We start from the raw sequence: 21598 nt of genomic DNA, 5'->3' as shown, positions 1-21598 counted from the left end.
TGAGGCACAGGGCTTTCAGAGACATAGCACACCCAGCTTTGAACAAGCCCCTTCGCTGTATCCAGGAAGGGTAACTTCTATTTTGTTCTGCATACCCAATCATTTTCAAAAGTTGGTGCTTATGTTTAGAGTAGAGGTCTGCACGGGAACAGGGTTCGCGGGAATCCCGCTGGGGTCCCGTGGGAATCCCCCCTAACCCATGGAACTCCCACGGGGACCCCCTCTAGCCAACGGGACTACAACGGGGATGGAAGGCTTTGGAAGCAGGGTTCGTCCATATAATATAACGGACACGTCAGCCTTAGTAAAAGAGAGGGTTTATAAGTTAATTACCTGAACAGAAAACAAAAAAAGGGTTCCACCAAAGAGATTCCACAAGGAAAACAGCAGCGCAAACACAAAAGAAACTGTGGAATTGATGATCCTATCAGAAATAATTGCTGCTTTTCATGGGGACGGGCGGGGATGGAGGTAATTCCTTGTGGAGATGGGTAGGGGATGGAGAGGATCCTGGCGGGGACGGGCGGGGATGGGTGGGATTTCTGTCCCCGTGCAACTCTCTAGTTTAGAGGGGACTGCCTCCTGCTGTATTAGGAAAAGGCATATAGACTAATCCTTGAGAGCCTGACTTAGCCAAGGACATAACCACGGGGCTACAGTCCATAGATTGCATCCCACAGAGTCAGGCCTGCCAAAAGAAAGCATCCTGCTGCACCAGTTCATTTGCACTCTCTCTTAGAGGCAGAAAAAAACACACAACTAGTGTGTTCCAGAGCTGCACACATTTATATTACAGAAAGGTGGTATATCAAGCATCTAATCTAATAGTAGTGATGTCAGTGAAAACTTACTGTTCTCTGCCTCTGCTGGTTGTGGAGCATAAGCATAACCCACTCATCTTGACTGGTCTAACAGGATAAGAAGGAACAAATTTCTCCTTCCATATCATCCTGCTAAGCCAGTAAAGACATATGGGAAGTGTCCAAGTTTTAATGAAGCCGCAGTTGCCATTTTGAGAGCATAATAAGCAAGGAATTACTCCTGTCCTGACTGCACTCCCAGACAGCCAGGGATTGTAAAATAGGCCCAAAGGGGGCAACTACAGGTGGATGTCAGCCTAGCTGTCGCTACCATTCAGCATTTTCAGTTGGCATTACTTAAGTCAGCGAGGCCTATGGGAAATTATATCAATCTGACTCTGGCATGGGAATGCAGATAGACCCTGAGGGCAGGAAGACGGTTTTAAGTAGCCCTGATTGATATATTTTAAGTTTCAAGTAGCCCTGATTGAATCATGACTAGCTAAAAGGTGTTAATGTCTGATTAAGAGGGTGCTTAGGACAATGGGTCCAGGTGCATGGAACAAAGAAGCCAGAGACTTAATCCCATCTTCCATGCTTGCAGGTATCACACCCTCCTTTGTCAATTAAATTGACCATTGTCTCAAACAGTTTGCAAGTTCTAAACAGAAAGATACTGGGAGATACAAGTTTCTATATTCAGCCAAGGTATAAAAGCCTCCTCTCTGCTCTATCAATCTAGCTATCAATCTATCTATCAATCTGTGGAGGAGAGGGGTCTTGGCTCTCTTTCTCTCTCTCTCTGCCTTTCCCTGAAACTTCACACTTCCTTCTGGACTCTGTAAGGCAGGGAAACTGCTTTGCTCTCTGCTTAATTGTAATGCTTAACTGTAATGCTTATAAATATTGCTTTTCTGTAAGCCTATTTCTATAATATATTCTTTATGCAATCACCTCTGGCTGTGCCTATTATTCTACTTCCTGGTGAAACTTCAGTGAGGGAACTGAATCTGGGACCAGCGTTTGTCAGTACGCCTTTCACTTAACCCCTACCACCATACATTGGGGGGGGGGCCACTAACGAAAACTGACATTTTGGGGGCTTTGTCTCGGTCCTTCCTGATGATTTCATTTGGGTAAGTAGAATTCAAGTTTTGTTTTTTTTTTCTTTTTTCCTCCTTTTATGCACTGTGCAATAGGATTATGTATAGACAGAGTGATATAGAAATCAAAAGTCCTTGGAAAACCCTTAGATTGATTGTATGTTAGACTGGATGACACACTATTGAAAAGTTCCAGTAATATTGTGGGGTTTTATACTTGGTGAGATTTTATTTATCAATTGCCTTTCTATTTTTGATTGATAGACAGAGTGAGATAGAAATCAAAAGTCCTTTTGGAACCCTTAAATTGTTTTAGACTGGATGACACAATTGTGAAAAGTTTCAGTAATATTTTGGGTTTTATATTTGGTGAGATTTTACTATCAAAAGTCTTTGTAGTTTACCTGTGCCAGTTTGCATTGTATGATTTGCTATTATATGCTTGCTAGAGTGTGTTGCATTTAAGAATATTTGAGCTGCTCTGAAGAAAAGCAGGGTTCAAAGTGAAAACAGTCACTCAATTAAGACACGCCACATCTGTTCTAATAACTTTTACTTTTTTACCTTGCGCTTTTAATTCTATTTCTTGTCAGTCTCTGCCCTGGTGAAAGGCCCAGTGCACACTGGACTGGAACTGTCAGCTGACACCTCTGCCCTTCTAACAGACTTCTTATATTTTTTCCTGCTAAACTTCTGCCTGTAAATTTCAGGTAGTAACCAGTGGGGGCAAGTGTAGGCATAAGTGTATTATTTATGCCAATGACACTTGCCTAACAAGCTTTACCTCGATTTTCTACCTATTAACTAAAGTCTCCCTCCTTCATAAGTGGGAGCATTTCAATCTCAAAGGCTACACACAGACAGGGACATTTAGAAGCCCATTCTCTCTCATGAAATATATGAGCAAGGCCCACGAACCAAGGCAGACTTCTGCAGCCTCAAATATGAACCCTTTTGATTTTCAAGAACTCACAGATATTGTACACAAATATTTTGACAAGAAAGGGGGTCCATATGAGGGTAATTTTCCAGAAAACACATGGCACGATATTCAAAAACAAATGGTTTCTCATTCTCAGGAGTTTAGAAAGAAAACAAATAAACGCAAATGCCTTTTCATTCAAGGCTTATGTAGAGGACTTATTAGCCTAAGACAAGAAAATACTGACTTGAACACTCAGTGCCATCAGCTGTCCAAAGACTTAGATGAGGCACAAATTAATATATCCATGCTAAGAACCCAAATTGTTCAAGCTACAAATTCCTTTTTAGCTGTAAATGAACAATTAGAAGAGGCCAAGGCAGAATTAAAGTATTTAAAGTCGAAATGTGCCTCACAGGGACAGGTTAATGCTGTCTCCTCACAGATTCTGCCATCTGCACCAGTGCAGCATTCACCCTATCATTCAACCTATAATCCATGTAGTCAGTTTATTGAAAAACAAAACACTGTTTTTGTAGCAGGCCAGCGAAAAGGTAAACTAGCTACAGATGTAGAACAGGAAGAAGAACCGACAAATGAAAGTGAGGAAAATTCATTACCAGGCCAGAGCAATACCAATAGTACCCCTATAAGTGACACAGCTCCAGTAACTATAGTGCTGCAGGGACATATGAAGGACAGTGACATTGAAAGAATAGTGGAGAAAGTGGGCCCTATGCCTTTTAACATAAATGAATGGTGCAAATGGGCTACTGACATACTGATTCACTGGGGTCTAGGGAAATACAAAAGGAACAATGCAGATTTTGATAAGCTTATGCACCTAGCCCTGGGTCCAAATTATTATAAATTTGGATCTCTTGTTCATCCATACCAATTGGTAAAGATGGGCATCGAACAACTATTTTGCTGCACCTCTTTGCAAGTACTTAGAACTCTTTCACCTCTGCCAAGTGATACACTAGAGCAGTTTGCATATAGAGTGTGGGTAATCAACGCGGTACTTAACGAACATGAACATTGGCCCATTTCCTCAGATTATGGTCAGAGAGAACATAAAGAATTCCTATTAGAATTATTATCTCCCGAGATTACTAAACACCTTCTGTTGTTCTCGGAGGACCCTAAAACTACGCCTTTTGACACTTTACTGCTCAGGATTGGGTCTGTGTGGAAGACCCAGCCAGCTCAAATTATTTCAGTCTCAGAAGCTAGAAGGTGGCGTGCTGAGGGAGCACCCCAATACAAGACCACACCACACACAGGAAATAGAAGGCATGTCAGAGGTAGTTACAGAAATGCCTCCACTTACATTCCTTTCCATGAGCTCAGAGCACAGACAGAAGCATTAGAAAAAGAGAAAATGAAATGGGAACAGGATCGTCACACAATGCAGATAGAATTGGACAGGGTAAAAAGTGATTTGACAGCCAGGAAAAACAGTGTTAGTGCATAGGGATGTCCTGACTCTCTGTGTCCAAATGCCAAGGTGACTCAGGCCTTCACAGCCCAGCCAGACTCCTTTCACTTACCTGTGCACTCACTTTTGGAGACGCAGGATAAGGGAAAGAAGTCAGACTCAGAATTCAGCTTGAGGTATGTGGCACCTTTGATTTTGGACACTTGTGGCCGCCCCAATGTTAATACTACCATAGAGGGTCAGGATAAATTAACTTTAATTGATACAGGGGCCAGAATCAGTTTTACAGATAGAGTGCCTCCTACTGGAGATCAGAAAAATATGGAAATTTGTGAGATTCAAGGTCTAAATGACACAGCTTCAAAGTGTGTGTCTATCCCACAAAAGGAACAAATGAAAGACACTGTAGAAACTACTGCCAGCATGAGTGAGAATAGAGGCAAAGAAATAGTTGAGGTGGCAGGTCTTGCATTAGGTACAGGAATTCTAAATGCTTCTAAACCTTTGGTTCATGAGGTTATTCCTGTGCAGTTAGCCACACAGTGTAGCATGCTAGTGCAGAAGCATGATCGTAGTATAACTCACTCAGAGGCTGCAGATCTTTCAGTTTGGGCACAAGACTGTGGGAAAAGGTACACAGAAATTTTGTTTGAGGGCAAAGATCCTGAACCACAAACACAGCATCCAGTACTTCCTCCAGCAACAGAACTGGTGCCTAAGATGGAGGAGAGGGGTCTGAGTGGACCTATCTCTTTAGCATGTGGCTCTCCAGCTTGGTCATTTGCTAAACCAGAGGGCTCTGTTAGGCTCACTATACACTCTCGGGCTCTAACTAAGATTTCAAAGCTTGTAGTACCAGTGGCAGCCTCTTGCTCTGACATTACTGTGAAATTTAACCCTAAATGTGCATTTTTCTCTGTCCTAGACATGACTAATGATTTTCGGAATTTGCCCCTTGCCTCTGAATGCCAGGACACGACAGTGCAGACAAAAGAAGACAAATCTAGCCTGCACCTGACTTCTGCACCACAGTGCCCATTCCTCCGAGTGCAGTGGGACCCAGGTGGCAGACATGTGGTCCAGGTCGGCCTGAATAGAACATGGACAAAGTTTGCTCTAAGTGACCTTGAGGATGCTGCTAATTTGAAATGTTTTTTTTATTTTTCCTAGCAGAAGTTCGGACATCCCAGCCATCCCAGACCAATTTTGGCACAAAGATATTTCTAATGTTTTCTAAGGTTCCTCTTTATCACTGCAGAGATAAAGACGTTCCAAAGAATATATTAGCTTTATGCCTTTTCTGAATATGAGATGGTTAGGATATGCACTATTTGTACAACTCAGGTGTTCATCTTTGCTGGGTTTTTTTTTTTTTTCCTATAACAATGTGTTTATTTGCAGAGTTAAATTCAGCCCTGAACACTTGACAGAGGGAAGAATAGCCCTACGCCTCAAAATTTGTGTTTTATGTTGTCTGTGCCATGTGGTCTGTCTTTTGTCTATTTGTTTTAGTTTAGGGGGTACCCCAGGATACATAACATTGGCCACTTCTAGAGCTCTTTTCCCCATTTTTTTTTTTTTTTTTTACTAGCCCAATTGAGCAATGTTCTTTTTACCTATTGTTTCATATCCTAAATGTAGCTTAGTTAGGGTTATATTTTTAAGTAAAGGTTTCACTTTATACCGGGTTTATTCTATGCTCTTCATTAGATTCAGTATACCTTTCTGACATAACTTTTTTTATATATATACATTCAGTACAGAATTATGGTCTCTCTGAAGTGCCATAATAGTTATATGCAGCACACAAAAACATATCTTTTTGGAATGTCTGATTAAGAACCTTAAGTACCTGATTATTATCTGTCTTTTGCCATAACTATACCAAGTAAATGCATTAATATTGTTACATGTTGCCACATTCAGTACAGGCAACCTGGTCTCTCTCTCTATATATACATTCAGTACAGGCAACATGGTTTCTCTCTCGTTTTCTATCTCTTATTTGGATTACACTGGAGTACAACTGCTGAATGATATCGGGACTCTTTTCAAATCCCTCCCTGTATGCACAGATATCATTTCATCTCAAGGGTGAACACCACTAGTTTCCAGTGACTTGACAGATCCTGTGCAAACATCATTTCATTTCAAGTGTGAACCTCACCAGTTTAAAGAGACTGCCGGTTCCTGCTGGACTGTAATTCATCTTCCTGCACCCTGACTGCAAAGACTTTTCCACACATGCTGTACACAATGTATCCTGTTCATCGGAGATAGCCACCTTCCTAAGAACGCTTTGCTGTACAATTCCACCTATTTAACCTATTCTATGGACATTCCAGAATTTATTTCATATTCTGTGCATCCACTACCTCTTGGTATGGGGAATAAGACATTCCACAAGCTGCTGAACTTTACTGAACTCCATACTTACATAGAACAACTCAAGAAAACCTCCAAAGAAGTGAATCATACTATCACTTTTGAAAATGGAGAGATTGCACAAAATTTGCTACGAGACGCTCATGTCTCAGTTTGGGAACTTTTCTTTGGGTATTCGCTCACTGCAAACCACGTATTTAATGTTTTAATTCACCCTATCATTATCTTAATTATTGTACAAATTTTGTTATGTATTATTATGATTTTTCTTTGCTGTAAAGTGAAACACATGTACATTTCTTTACAACGCTTATCATACAAACTTCTTCTAACTTTTAAGGCAGTTATACATGTATTTCCAGTATCTTCTCTGACACTTTCTAATTTGGTTCTAATTTGGCATGGCCTATTGCATTACCATTACCAGGGTCAGACATAATATTTTCCCATATCTCATACTTAGATACTCTCTCTTATGACATCTTGGTACCTTTATACCTGAAGCTCCTGAAAATACTTCCTGCATCCCTTATGCACCGTTCATTCGCTCAACGACGGGTAAGATATAAGCATACTGGGATCCCCGCCCAGATGATAGCCTATACAACCTAAGACAGAGGTTTGAATTCATAATGGGAACTGTTTATCTTCATAGCTTGGAGATTCTGCAGCAAAGGGGACGTGCGACTATAATGTTGGAGATAAAAGAAGCATCTGCTAACTGCAGACTGGCTGTTTAAAGAAGGGTACCACAAGCTTGCCCTCATTTCAAAGAATAAAAATAAAAAAGTATGGGAGATGTCAGCCTAGCTGTCGCTACCATTCTGCATTTTCAGTTGGCATTACTTATGTCAGCGAGGCCTATGGGAAATTATATCAATCTGACTCTGGCATGGGAATGCAGATAGACCCTGAGGGCAGGAAGACGGTTTTAAGTAGCCCTGATTGATATGTTTTAAGTTTCAAGTAGCCCTGATTGAATCATGACTAGCTAAAAGGTGTTAATGTCTGATTAAGAGGGTGCTTAGGACAATGGGTCCAGGTGCATGGAACAAAGAAGCCAGAGACTTAATCCCATCTTCCATGCTTGCAGGTATCACACCCTCCTTTGTCAATTAAATTGACCATTGTCTCAAACAGTTTGCAAGTTCTAAACAGAAAGATACTGGGAGATACAAGTTTCTATATTCAGCCAAGGTATAAAATCCTCCTCTCTGCTCTATCAATCTAGCTATCAATCTATCTATCAATCTGTGGAGGAGAGGAGTCTTGGCTCTCTTTCTCTCTCTCTCTGCCTTTCCCTGAAACTTCACACTTCCTTCTGGACTCTGTAAGGCAGGGAAACTGCTTTGCTCTCTGCTTAATTGTAATGCTTAATTGTAATGCTTATAAATATTGCTTTTCTGTAAGCCTATTTCTATAATATATTCTTTATGCAATCACCTCTGGCTGTGCCTATTATTCTACTTAAGAACATAAGAACATAAGCAGTGCCTCCGCCGGGTCAGACCATAGGTCCATCCTGCCCAGCAGTCCGCTCCCGCGGCGGCCCAAACAGGTCACGACCTGTCCAAATCACCAGAAGGGGCCCCCATGCCACCTTGGTTTCCTATTGAGTCCTATCTTCCCATCAAAGTCCTAGCCCTCCGGTCTTGCACATGCACGACCTGGTCGGGTTTCTATACTTATTTTCTGGTTAGCTTTCTCAGTATCCCACGATCCCTTTATCCCTCAGGAATCCGTCCAGTCTCTGTTTGAATCCCTGTACCGTACTCTGCCCAATCACGTCCTCCGGTAGCGCATTCCAAGTGTCCACGACCCTTTGGGTGAAAAAAAACTTCCTTGCATTCGTTTTGAACCTATCTCCCTTCAGTTTCTCCGAATGCCCCCTCGTACCTGTTGTCCCCTTCAGCCTGAAGAATCTGTCCCTATCCACCCTCTCTATGCCCCTCATGATCTTGAAGGTGAAACTTCAGTGAGGGAACTGAATCTGGGACCAGCGTTTGTCAGTACGCCTTTCACTTAACCCCTACCACCATACATTGGGGGGGGCCACTAACGAAAACTGACAGTGCACAGAGGTGGGGGAGGGGAGGGAAGGTAAAGAGACAAACAGGACAAAGCACAAATTATCGGCTTTCACCATAAACACATGGACAGTTTCAGCCAAAACCAAAATCATGGCTGTAGCCTTTTGGCTGAATCCAAAACTGGGCAGAAAAAGGAATTTGGACCATTTTGAGTACTACAACTGAAACCGAAATTCAGTTGGCCTCTAGCCTGGTTGTAGGGGAGGTCCCTTTCTTTTCCTTTTTTCTTTTGCATTCTCCATTTTTCCCTTCCTTCTTTCTACTGAACCTACAGAATTATGACATATTTAATTGATTGGTTACTGGAGGATATCTGTCTGTAATACTGGGACATGAAATAAGGTTCTCTATTTTTTATCATCTTTGAACCCTAAATCATTTACCATGCTACCATGTTTAATCGAGAGATTGTATTAGTACTGTTATGTACATGATTTAATACAGGACGAAAGAAATGGAGTAAAAGAAAGGAGAGAGCAGCTTCTAAACTGAAACCCCATAGACTGGAAAATGTTATATCAGAAAATGATAGGGAGGTAAAGTTCCTAGATGAAACAAATGACTGTCACAGTTGGTCCAACAAAAGGGGAACTGACAAGAGGAGGAACTACCAGTATTTAAGATCTAGAACTTATTGGAATGCAGGATTTGATGTAAGATGTATGTGTTGGGTGCCACTTGGCAATAGTAATCATAACGTGATCAAATATGAGTTAATAACAGGAATGAAGACACTAAAGAAATCTACTGTGTTAGCATTTCACATTCAAAAGGGCAGCAATCATACCATGAGGAAAATTATTTTAAAAATTGGTATAAAGCAGCAGTTGCAAATTTGATTAAGGGCTCCTTTTACAAAGCCACGCTAGCGGTTTAACGCGTGCTAAACCGCCCGCCGCACTAGCCGCTACCGCCTCCTCTTGAGCAGGCGGTAGTTTTTTGGCTAGCGCGGGGGTTAGTGCATGATTAAAAGTCACGCACACTAAAGCCACTAATGCAGCTTCGTAAAAGGAGCCCTAAATGTAACAAAACCATTACAATTCACTCCCTTTTACTAAGCCACAGTAGAGATTTCTACCATGGCCCAGAGCACTAAATGCTCCAATGCTGCTCTGACACTCATAGGTTTATTTTATTTTCTTGGTCATTTTTCCTTTCTTTTTTGTTTTTAAATAAACATATGTATGAAATTCAATTATATAACTTTTTTTACAGCAAAGATATTACTTTTTTGGCTATTACATATTTTTTTAAATAAATTAATTGTAATGGTTTTATCTGTGAAAAATTGCAAGAAGACTTTAGGAAAATTGGAAGACTGAGCATCCAAATGGCAGATAAAATTTAATGTGGACAAATGCAAAGTGATGCACATCGGGAAGAATAATTCAAATCATAGTGCTAGGGTCCACTTTAGGGGTCAGCACTCAAGAAAAAGATCTAGGTGTTATTGTAGACAATATGCTGAAACCTTCCGCTCAAAGTGTGGCAGCGGCCAAAAAAGCAAACAGGATGTTAGGAATTATTAGAAAAGGGATGGCAAATAAGACTAAGAATATTATGATGCCTTTTCATTGCTCCATGGTGCGATCTCACCTTGAGTATTGTGTTCAATTCTGGTTGCCATATCTCAAAAAACATATAGTGGAATTAGAAAAGGTTCAAAGAAGAGCAACCAATATGATAAAAGGGATGGAACACCTCTCGTATGAGGAAAGACTAAAGAACGGCTCTTCAGCTTGGAAAAGAGAGCTGAAGAGAGATATGATTGACATCTACAAAATCCTGAGTAGTGTACAAGTGAATCACTTTTTTACTTCATCAAAAATTACAAAGACTAGTGGACACTCAATGAAATTATAGGGAAATACTTTTAAATTCATTAGGAGGTAATATATTTTCACTCAAAGAATAGTTAAGCTCTGGAACTCCTTCTCAGAGGATGTGGTACCAGCAGTTAACATAGATGGTTTAAAAAAGAAAAGGTTTGAACAGGGAGTCAAGCGTCTAGAAGTTACGGTAAGTGGCAGAAGAGACTAGAATACACTTCTCCCTCCAAATTAATGGGTTTAGAACTCGTGACATCGATTATTCACGAGTTTCTAAACCCTGACCCACCCCCTCTCCACACTGTACCTAGTGGCCTAGCGGTAAAGCGGGACAGAAGCGATCTTCCTATGCTCCTGCCCCATGCAGTCATCAACAAAAATGGTTGCCATGAGTTCCTGTGGTCTCATGAGATTACAGCGGGAACTCATGGCAGCCATTTTTGTTCACGGCTCAGTATGGGGCAGGAGTGTAGGAGGATCGTTTCTGCCCCGCTTCACCTCTAGACCACCAGGTAAAGTGTGGAGCGGTCCGGGAGGTGGAAGGGAGGCAGGGTGGGTCAGAGTCGGCCCTAAAAATTATTTGTGATTTTTTCATATTTCCGGGCTGGCTCTGCCCCTAACCCCCGTGAATATGGAAGGAGAAGTGTACAGGCACCAGTGGGATTAACCTGAGTTGGGACCCTCTGATGTCAGTAGGAGTCCTTCGGGAACACCGCATTAACACGCTGAGCTTATGATGCACTGCCACAGGCACACGGCCGCAGGAGTATCACCTGAAGGGGGTGTGACCAAAGGGGCCTGAAGAAGAAGGTGGAAGAATATAGGGTAAGGCAGGAGACACTTGGATCACATTGGCGTCTACAGCTGATTGTAAAGGCCATTGATTAAATTCTGTTTCAGTTTTTTCCTGCGATTTATGATGGGTAGGAAGAGAAAAGTTAAGGATAGTCGATGGTTCCACCTTAAATATAACCTCCATTCTTATGGACAGACATGTTCAATTTGTTGCTGTATCTCAGAACTTGGCTTCTATGCAGACTTTGAATTCTGGAGCTTCTTTGAGCCCTGGGGGTCCTTTAACTCCCCCTTTTACCCTCGACTTCCTTTATTATCCCCAAGTGAGGACAATCCGAAGTGGTTCCCATTTCTGTAGGAGACTCCTTTAGATTTTGGTGATCATTTTTGGATTAGCTTTCAAAGGTAACCCTTCTTCAGATCAGAAGGGTTATTTTTGAAAGCTAATCTACAAGTGCATTGTTAATCGAATAGAAAAGATATCACCTTATGTCATTTATGTTTGGTTTTATTTCTATATACTGCTTTTTCCTTGTCATCCTCCATGCATTCCTCCTTTTAGCTTTTCAATCGTAACAGTCTCACCACTGCACTTCCTCTTTTCCCTGGCAAGCTATAAAAAATTTTGTCACCTTGCTTTTCTGCCTTAACTACTTTTTCCTCTGCTTTCACCTTTGCTGCCTTGACAGCCTTCTTTGCTTCCCTCAGCTTTCTCAGATGTTTCTCTTTATCCTCTTTCTGAGAGCTGCCTGTTAGGAATGCTAAAGTGAAAAACAAGGCAGGGGCAGATGGAGATGGTGGAAATACAGGCTTTGATTATGTCATTAATTTGCAGAGAGAGGTGTTTTTCCATTGGAGATAAAACAAACAAAAACCCCCCCAAAAACCAGGAAGTTGAAGAACTAGAGATTCTAGTTTCCCTCTCTGAGCATCCCAAAAAATGTGTAAATCTAGTACCTGTAGTTTTTGGACCAGCATCCTGTCTGACGTGGTGAATGGTTTGAACCAGAAGAAATAGAATAGACCTAGAGAGAAAAAGAATGAGGATCCAGCCATCAGTATCTGTGCAAAAGGAAAGCTTATTTATCAGTAGCTTCTATGCAGAGCATGCTGGATCATGGAATAATCTGGTACAGTGGTACCTTGGTTTAAGAGCACAATTCGTTCCAGAAGCATGCTCTTAAACCAAAACACTCGTATATCAAAGCAACTTTCCCCATAGAAGATAATGGAAACTTGAACAATTTGTTCCACCAACCCCCCCAACCCCCCCCCCCCCCGAGGCTACCGGCGCTGCTCCATCACCCCTTCTCCCTGCTCTAACCGGCATCGCACCCTCCCGAACCGGCATCACAACCCTCTCCCCCCCCCGCGAATGCCCCCCCATAGAATCGCAAAGCACCCCCGTGCTGAAAGCGGCATCCGCCCTTCCTTCCTCCCAAGCACTTGGTCCTTACCCCTTCTGCTCGTTGTAAGTGTGAATGCGAGCTCCCGCCTCTTGCCTGGGCTGGGCCTTGAGCATCTGGCTCTCGTTCTCTCAGAGAGAATGAGATCTCCGAGAGAACAAGAGCCAGAAGGCCTTGAGCATGCGCAGATGCTCAAGGCCCAGCCCAGGCAAGAGGCGGGAGCTCGCATTCACACTTACAACGAGCAGAAGGGGTAAGGACCAAGTGCTTGGGAGGAAGGGCGGGCGGATGCCGCTTTCAGCACGGGGGTGCTTTGCAATTCTCACGGGGGGGGGGGCGTTCGCGGGGGGGGGTGTTGCGATGCCGGTTCGGGGGGGTGCGATGCCGGTTAGAGCGGGGGGGGGGAGGTGCTCGTACACCAGAACATGCTCGGTTTGCGAGGCAAAAGTTTGCTGAGTGTTTTGCTTGTCTTGCAAAACACTTGCAAACCGAGGTTCCACTGTATTTTAGAACGGGTCATGCAGTTTTCTGTGGGCATCCAGCCCAATTAGAACCTGCTTCAAGTAAGGTTACAATATAAAAACCTTCATTTGCAGCAGTCTAAGCAATTTTTTCTGTCTCCCATCCAGCTGAACTATGGCAGTAAAATTTTCAGTTAAGGGCCAAAGAATGTGGTGCTCTTCAGAACTTGACATGTATGCACCCTATGGTCTTTATTTTAAAAACATACCTTGAGTAAATAGCAGTATTTACAAGTACACATCGGATATATGTGCAATCACAAATTTCAGAGCTGCTGTTTACATGTGGAGATCTACACCATGTAGAGATTTCAAGGGTGCATGGTTTATGCCAGACTGAAATCTACAGTATATTCCCTATTTTACAATGGAAATACATGTGTATAAAGAAAAAATTATCACATGGGATTTTATACCAGCTCAAATTGGCACTAATTTGGACTTAGGCGCTCATTTGCCTCTGTCAGGGGTAGGCAATTCCGGTCCTCAAGAGCCGGAGCCAGGTCTTCAGGATATCCACAATGAATATGTATGAGATGGATTTGCATGCACTGCCTCCTTGACATGCAAATCTATCTCATGCATATTTATTGTGGATATCCTGAAAACCTGACCTGGCTCCGGCTCTTGAGGACCGGAATTGCATGCCCCTGGCCTAGGTGCTATTCAAGTGTAACGCACACTAGTGTGCCCCATGAGATTTCTGATGTGCCGCAAGACGCCAGGAAGGAGAGGCACCAGCGCCGGCTGACTGCCTATAGAATGTGCCTCTTGCAGCGAGAGGCACATCCTGTAGGCAGTCAGCTGCTGCCAGCGCATCTCCACTCTGCGCCTCTCCTTTTTCAAGAACCCCCACAGATGTCTCAGGGCCCCGTCTGGAGGGCCTCCGCACATGCTCGTAAAGTTTGCGAGACACTGCACTATTCTATAACACTGCACACCCAAAGTCACTCACAGTCCAAAAGGATATGTGGCCCTGGGAGGGGCAGGGGCATTCCAAAATTGTGTGCCCAACTTATGCACCAGGGTTTACATCAGGTTTGAGCAGGTGTAAGTCCTTATACCCAATGTTGGACACTGGAATCGGTACTAGGGCCCTGATCCTATACATGGCGCCCGTCGTAGGTGCTATTAGGCACAATTGTTAATCATCCACTAGGCGCCATTAATAGAATCGCACCTAGCAGTGCTTAAGCGTTTTCAGGCAATGGTAGGCATTGAATCCTTAGGTGCACTGCCATTTGGGTCAGCTTTTTCTGGGCCTAAATGAGTACGCCTAAGTCAGTCCCAGGCCCAAACTCTGTCATGAATCTGACCCTAACCATGTCTATTTGCTGGTAGGCACCTTGGTGTAGACATCTACAAAGTTAGGCGCTTGGGCCTGAATTTTTTAAATGGCCCCGTTATCGGTGGCTGCCTTAAAGATGGCTGCCAATGGTGTGTCAGTTACGCAACGGTGCCATTTCCAGAATCGTGGCTATATGGAAGATAGGCGCCAGAAATGTATGCCAGGGTTTTAAAGGTCTACATTTCCAGCGGCTATCTTCCATGAGAATCATGTCCATGGAGGTGCTTTATGACACCTAACACCACTTCTGGCATTAACCACACCTACAATGGCATTAGTCATTGTAAAACGCCTCTGTGGACGGGATATCAGCGGCTTTTTAGAATGTGCCCTTAGACGCCACGATTTTACTCTTTAAATTGCAGTTTAATTGGTTTTTAATTGGCACAACCAATTAGTGCACCAATTAAGTCAATTAAAAATAATTAAATTAGGTGGTGGTAAAGTGCCTACTGCCGTCTATGTTACAGCACACTATCGACAATTTGTGCCTTACTGGCTAATTAAATTTTTTTAAATTGTGTTGGGTTTTTTTATTCCAAATATGCTTATTGAAAAGTTTTACATACAATCACAACTCAACAAAAACAATGCATGGTGAATAAGCAAAATGTGTCAAGTACAATGCATTTCCACCCCACCCAACCTCCCCCTGCCCAGCCACCCTCCCTACTACATTAAACATTAATAACATTCCGGCTTCCAGTGTGCCAAAAACATCATGGGTTCAATAAATGACTACAAGCTTTATGAGTCATAGTGAGCCAAAAAGGCTCCCAAAGAGTACAAAACACACGTCCCTGGATCGCATCTAAGGTCAAGGAGATGCGTTCCATAGAGGCTTGCTGTATCATGAGAGTTCGCCAATGTGACAGGTAGGTGGGTCCTGTGTTATCCAACAATGTAAAATGGCTTTTTTCCCCAACAAAATAGCTCACTCTAAAAAGCCCCAAAAACCCTTCGGGGAGGTACAAGGAAAGTTCTCCAACGCAAAGAACATCTCAGGGCAAAAATTATAGGTATAATTCCACATGGTCTTAATATATTGGTGAACCTGTGTCCAAAATATTTGCACCAAAGGACAGGACCAAAATTTTAAAATTGTTTTTTAAAGGTGCTTTCAATTATCAGCAATGATTAAGCCAATTAAAAAAATTAAATTAGGCACCTAGATCAGCTAGGCGCGCCAATCTAGGTGCCTAATTTTAAGTGTCTTTTTTTATAAAATCAGAGCCTAAGTGCTATTCTATAAATGGCGCTTGTTGAGGAATGCCCTTTATAGAGTATGAATTTCATGTGGATCTTTCTTGAGCTTACATCTGAGCACTATTTATTGAATCCGGCCCATACTGTAGCTTTACAAAAGATGTTGACCCATGTAGTTCATTTCCAAGTTAAAATTGTGGCCTTACTTGGTGGCACTTATACATGTAGATTTGTTAAATGGAGCTGCTACTGCTGGAAGTGGCACCATTTCCACATGCAGGTGAAACACTTCTGTGGAGAAGCTACCAGGCTCACACCATTCATTTCTATAATGTGTATATTTGCAAAATAGCTGGTTCTGCTGCATGTGCTGGCAAATACAGGTACATACATCCCTGTATAGGGTTACCAGACGTCCCAGAAAATCCGGACATGTCTTCTTTTTAGAGGACTGTCCGGGTGCCCAGTTGGACTTTACAAAACCCAGCAGTTTGTCTTGGTTTTGGAAAGTTCCACCCGCGTCTGGAGGGCCTCTGAGCATGAGCGGATGACATCACAATCGTCCATGCATGCTTGGAGGCCCTCAGATGTGGCCCAGAGGTCAGGAATGAAGAGATGAGGCTTTTTTGGGGGGGCACGCTGGGGGTGGAACAGGGCGGGGCTGGAGGCAGAATGGGCATGGCGGTGACCATGCGCTTGGGATTTTACAACACAAAATAAGGTAACCCTACCCCTGCAGGTATTTTAGAAAGGGCTCTGTGTTGGAAGATCCTTTTCTAAAATACCACCAGAACTGAACACATCCCAACCTGGACATTTCAATTCTGATCTCTACTTTCTATGTAAAATGGGGCTCTAAACCTGACCGTCAGGCATTTGCTATTATAGGATGGGTCAGATAACCTCTAAGGAGCTGTAGAATAGACTGTTATTATTTCAAAGGAAAACTGCTTTTAAGCTCTTGGCCGGCCAACTTATTTCACTGTTGCAACTTCTATGCATGACCTTTGTGTCCTGCTGTTGGCAGAAGGACAACGTTTTATAATGAAACAGACCTACCAAAAAGGACTAAGGTTGTTAGGAGAATCAAGATTAGTCGCTTGTGTTGATACATTTTCCTGTAAATAGGTAAAAAGAAAAAGGAAAGTTTTAGAAAAGAAAGCATTCTAATTGACCCTTTCAGGTTGGGTGAAGGAGCTGAGACCAGTATTTGGAATAAAAGTTATTGCCATGTTTACACTCTTAATCAACCAACGCCAAAAGAGAGAAATTCCACTGAAACTTATATACTGAACTCAAAACAAGTGGAATTCTACAATACTCTAAACATCACATAAAAAAACTGGTATGGAGGAAAAAGCCACCAGGGAATCCACCTTTGGAGGAGTAAATAGCTGGCTAAAGGCTGCATCCATTGGATAAAGTTTCACCACAGCCTTGACCATCCGAAGGGGCCCTTCTGGGACATTTTAGTCATGTCCTGATGAGAGGGAAAGCATGTACCATGTTTCTCTGAAAAATAAGACCTATCCCAAAAATAAACCCTACCCTGGAATTTGCCGGCAGTTTCCCTTCCCTCCCTTCTATCCCTTGTGCAGCAGAACCCTTGAGCGAGCACCACCCCCCCAAGCAACCCCCAGCCTTGTCCGCCCGTGAATTCACTCTGCCACGTTACTGATGACATCATCAGTAACGCAGCAGAGTGAATTCAAGGGTGGACAAGGCTGAAGCAGCTTGTTTAGAGTGCTGCCAGCCCGACGCTGCTTAGGGAGGTATGCAGGGCTTGCTCGCGGTTGGTGGGGTTTGGATGGGAGGGAAGGTTGGGGGTTCGGCTGCACAGTGGGTGCTCGGGGGGGGGGGGCTCGCTCAAGGATTCTACTGCACAAGGAATGGGAGAGAAGGGAAGCTGGGCAAGGGTCCTGCTGCACAAGGGATGGGAGGGAGGGGAAGCTGGGTAAGGGTCCTCTGCACAAGGGATGGGAGGGAGGGAAGGGAAGCTGGGCAAGGGTTCTGCTGCACAAGGGAGGGGAGGAAAGATGCTGCACCTGTGGGGGAGAGAAAGGAAAGAGGAAGAATTGGGGTGAAAGAGAGGAAGGGAGAGATGATCATGTACATATCCTGAAAATAAAACCTAGTGCATTTTTTGGGCCTAAAATTAATATAAGACACTGTCTTATTTTCAAGGAAACACGGTAGTCTGAGCCTTAGTGCTGCTCATGAGTGAGCACTGGGTAGATGAGGTTTGTGGAGTCTCTAATTCTTGAAGAGACTTCATAATTATCTCCAAAAGCACTGAGGGCTTAAACAGCCTGTACACCTCAGGTCCTCTCCAAGATCCAAGGTCTCCACCTGATCAGGATCCAGCCCCCCCCCCCCCTCCAGCTGTGATACAGAATCACCTGCTATAGAGGATCCAGACTGGGAGAGCAAAGGCATATTTAATGAAGCTTCCTCATCCTAGTTCTCATCTGACTGGACCCCATCTCTTGTGCAAGGCTTGTTGAGGTGGACTTGCGCTTTTAGTGTGAGAGACCCTTGTTGTTAGCATAACTGTGACTCCCAAGAGTTTCATGCAGCCACTGATATTCAAATATGCTTCATACATCATAATTAATGAATTCTGGAGGAAAATCTTGTCCAGGATGTCCAGAGGGCCCCTGCAGTCACTCCCATGTCCTTTTCTGGGTTTTTACGGCAGATGCATGTTTTTGCTTCGCTGGGGATGCACTATTGCTTTTTCCCTGCTCTAAACAGGCTTTTTGACCTGAAACTTGAGTCATCTGGGAGCCAACACCCCCAGGAAAACTAAAGGGGGCTAAGCCAGTGGCTCCCACCCCCTTCATGAATTGTGCGGCACATGGAACATGGATGATCCTCGGGCTTCCATCCATTGCAAATCTGGCATGAAGCCAAAGCATCCTGGCCTGAAGAATCCATCCCACCTGATTTTGAGCTAAAATGAGGTGTTTTGAGGCAGATAGAGGTTTTTATTTCCAAATCAGGAAATCCAAGGTGGCTGCCATGACAGCAATTATAGTACCAAAAATGGCCTCTGGGAGCTACACTAAGTATCAAATTTTAGCGATTTTATGGGTAGAGGGTCCTGGCTCTTGCCCCAGAACACAAAATATCACTTTTACAGACACCCCTCCTCCCCCGATTTCAGTTCTAAGGACTGTGCCATGCAGGTGTTAGAATCTGTCTGTGCTGAAGCTGCAATTAGCTTACTGAGAGAACTTCTGCTTTAAACAAGACTGGATACTGGATTGCTTCTCTGACCACACAACTAGTCGGAGACCTCAACCCCCACTGTACCTTGTGTGCGGAGTCAGGGGAGGAAACACAGTCGACCCAATCATGGAGAAAACCGCCACAGAACCACTCAGCCTGCACCCCAGGTTTTGCAGACAGAACTTGGGGGTGAACCTTGCCCCCCAAGAGAATGATCCCTGAGTTCCCGAACTGTTAGTGCAGGCCGACCAAGTACGTGCCCTGACAAGCAAGCTGCCCCTTGGCTTTAGACTTCTGACCTCAGAGTCTGAGCTCTCCTGCAGCCAGAGATGTTCCAGAACTGGGAGCTTCTGCAGCACAGAAAAGCTTTACAATCGGATAGAAATAACCTGAAATAAAGGAAAAATAAACATGACCAGAAGAGAAAAGCTTCTACTATCTCACGACAGAGAGAAAAACTGAAGAATTAGGGCACAGCCCAGAGAGATAGGAGGCATAACAAAAAAATAAAAAATAAAATCTAATGAGGCTCTCTACACAAATTCTCACAAAAATAGATTGACTACCTGAAGGTTCGGGAATGATGTGCCTGTTGCACTAGAATGGAGGGGGGATTTTGCCCATGAATGGAATTGGTCTGGAACAAGTGTTGACAGTTTCATATAGATACAACTGCGCACTGAAGGACTTCTGAGGCTTCTCCCTCCATACTATTTTTTTAATGTGATGTTTAGAGTATTGATGTTTAGAGTATTGTAGAATTCCACTTGTTTTGGGGTTCAGTACACTCTTAATCAAGCCATAAAGGCAGTCCAACCCAGTAAAAGTCAATGAGGACATGAAACATAGCTAAAATACTTTTTTAAATGACCTTTATCAGAGTTTTCAGGAGCTATTCCACCACCAGTGGCATCTGTCTAGAGATGGCAGATTTATCAGTGTATGAAGAAGCAGTACAATCTCTTTTCTAAGCAGTGCAAACAGATGTTCTTGCCACTACTAGATAGAATGAAACATATATCTAGGCCTGTCACAAGGGGTGCTCAAGCAGAGCAACCATCTTGGACACCCTCTGTCCTTTCGAGTTAGTCTGAGTCTGCACACATACCAGCCCTGAGAATAAAAAGGCACCAAATGCAATCCAGGCCCAGGGTGCCCAATGGGTAAGAGCCAGACCTAGGTAATTTTGATAGGGCAGAATGATGTGCAAAATTTTTAGAGGTTCCACCGTGATAAAATTATTTATGCTCTTGCCCTTTTCAGAAAAGCACAAGTCACACAAGTCCACAAAGGATGGCACCGTTTTGTCCAGTGACTGCCCTGAACATGTGTCTCCATTTTTGGTCCTACAGCTTTGGCCTTGAATGCACCTCTCAGGCTCTTTCAACACAAATGACCATTTCCTGCTGTAAGCTCCAGAGACCATTCAGGCTTAAGCATATCAAGTCATAAATTAGTAGGGTCATAAAGAAATATGCTCCATCCATGAATCACTGATTATCATGTTGTATACATTACAGGGAGATCCCTACATGTTTCAGTAAATGGATATAAAAGGTAGCAAGGACTATTTTTTAGGGTTATCAAACATCCGGATTTTACCCGGACATGTTCCCTTTTTAGAAAACTATCTAGGTGTCTTGACGGTTTCCTGGACTGCAAAGATTTAGTCCAAAACACAGAGAGTGTTTTGGACTAACTCTCTCCAGTATAGCCCCTACCCCAGATTTGGGAATCTCCCTTGTCCTCAGTTCCTCCTCTGGCACTGAAATTTCAAAACTTTGGGCAGCCAGCAGTATTAGCAACATGATCCTTCTGCCGTTGGCCTGCCCGGAAGCCTTCACTACATCCCACCTACGCAGGAACAGGAAGTGCTGCAAAGTGAAGGCTTCTGGGGCAGGCCAAAGGCAGAAGGATCACGTTGCTAATGCTGCTGGCTGCCTGAAGTTTTGAAATTGCAGTGAGAGAGGTGGTCCTGAGGACAGGGAAAACTTATGATAGCCAGACCCGACTCCAGGGTAGCCTGGATGGTGGACTGGAGATAGAAAGGCTGCGCTGGAGGGATGGAGCGGGGCAGTTTAGGGGCAAGACTAGCCGGAGGCAGGGTACTATGGGTGGGACGGGGGTGGGGCCTGGGCAGGGTCAAGTGTCTTCTTTTTTGGCTTAACAAATATGATAATCATACTATTTTGTTGTGTATGAATAATCATTCTAGGTCCTTTCAGTGAGTAGTGGTGGTTCATCCAGTACCTCTTCAGTAGTAATGCCGTAACAACCAGCAGAGTGAGGGACAGGCTTGGCATTCCGGTTCCAGAGACATACATCAGGCCTGAAGAGGACAAGTATGATGCAAAGAGTTAGTGTAATTTCCAACCAGAAATGTAGACCCTACTCATGGGTTCTATACACAGATAGTGCCTGGTTAAATATTTTCACATTCCACTATCTAAAAAGTGTAATTCTAAATGCATTGGAGTTTCATTGAGTCACACGACTTAGGGCCCCTATTACATAGCTGCGG

At 43.5% G+C, this 21598-nt stretch overlaps 1 protein-coding gene across 5 annotated transcripts in view; it reads right to left on the bottom strand.

Annotated features, from left to right (window-relative positions):
* The window catches only part of LOC117353437, a 117877-nt gene that overhangs the window by 34660 nt on the left and 61619 nt on the right, over positions 1–21598 (bottom strand). For 4 of the 5 annotated variants that reach the window (XM_033929369.1, XM_033929371.1, XM_033929368.1 and 1 more), the window contains exons 4-7: positions 21328–21406; positions 19377–19466; positions 16906–16964; positions 12323–12390 (exon numbers count right to left, since the gene is read on the bottom strand). In XM_033929369.1, the coding sequence (XP_033785260.1) occupies positions 12323–12390; positions 16906–16964; positions 19377–19466; positions 21328–21406 (296 nt within the window). The remainder of the gene's footprint in view (positions 1–12322; positions 12391–16905; positions 16965–19376; positions 19467–21327; positions 21407–21598) is intronic. The other variant, XM_033929373.1, reaches the window with a different exon arrangement.

This window comes from Geotrypetes seraphini, chromosome 2, assembly GCF_902459505.1.
Source record: "Geotrypetes seraphini chromosome 2, aGeoSer1.1, whole genome shotgun sequence".
Classification (NCBI taxonomy): Eukaryota; Metazoa; Chordata; class Amphibia; order Gymnophiona; family Dermophiidae; genus Geotrypetes; species Geotrypetes seraphini.
The sequence above is the reverse complement of the archived record's forward strand: the minus strand, read 5'-3'. Positions and strand labels throughout refer to the sequence as shown.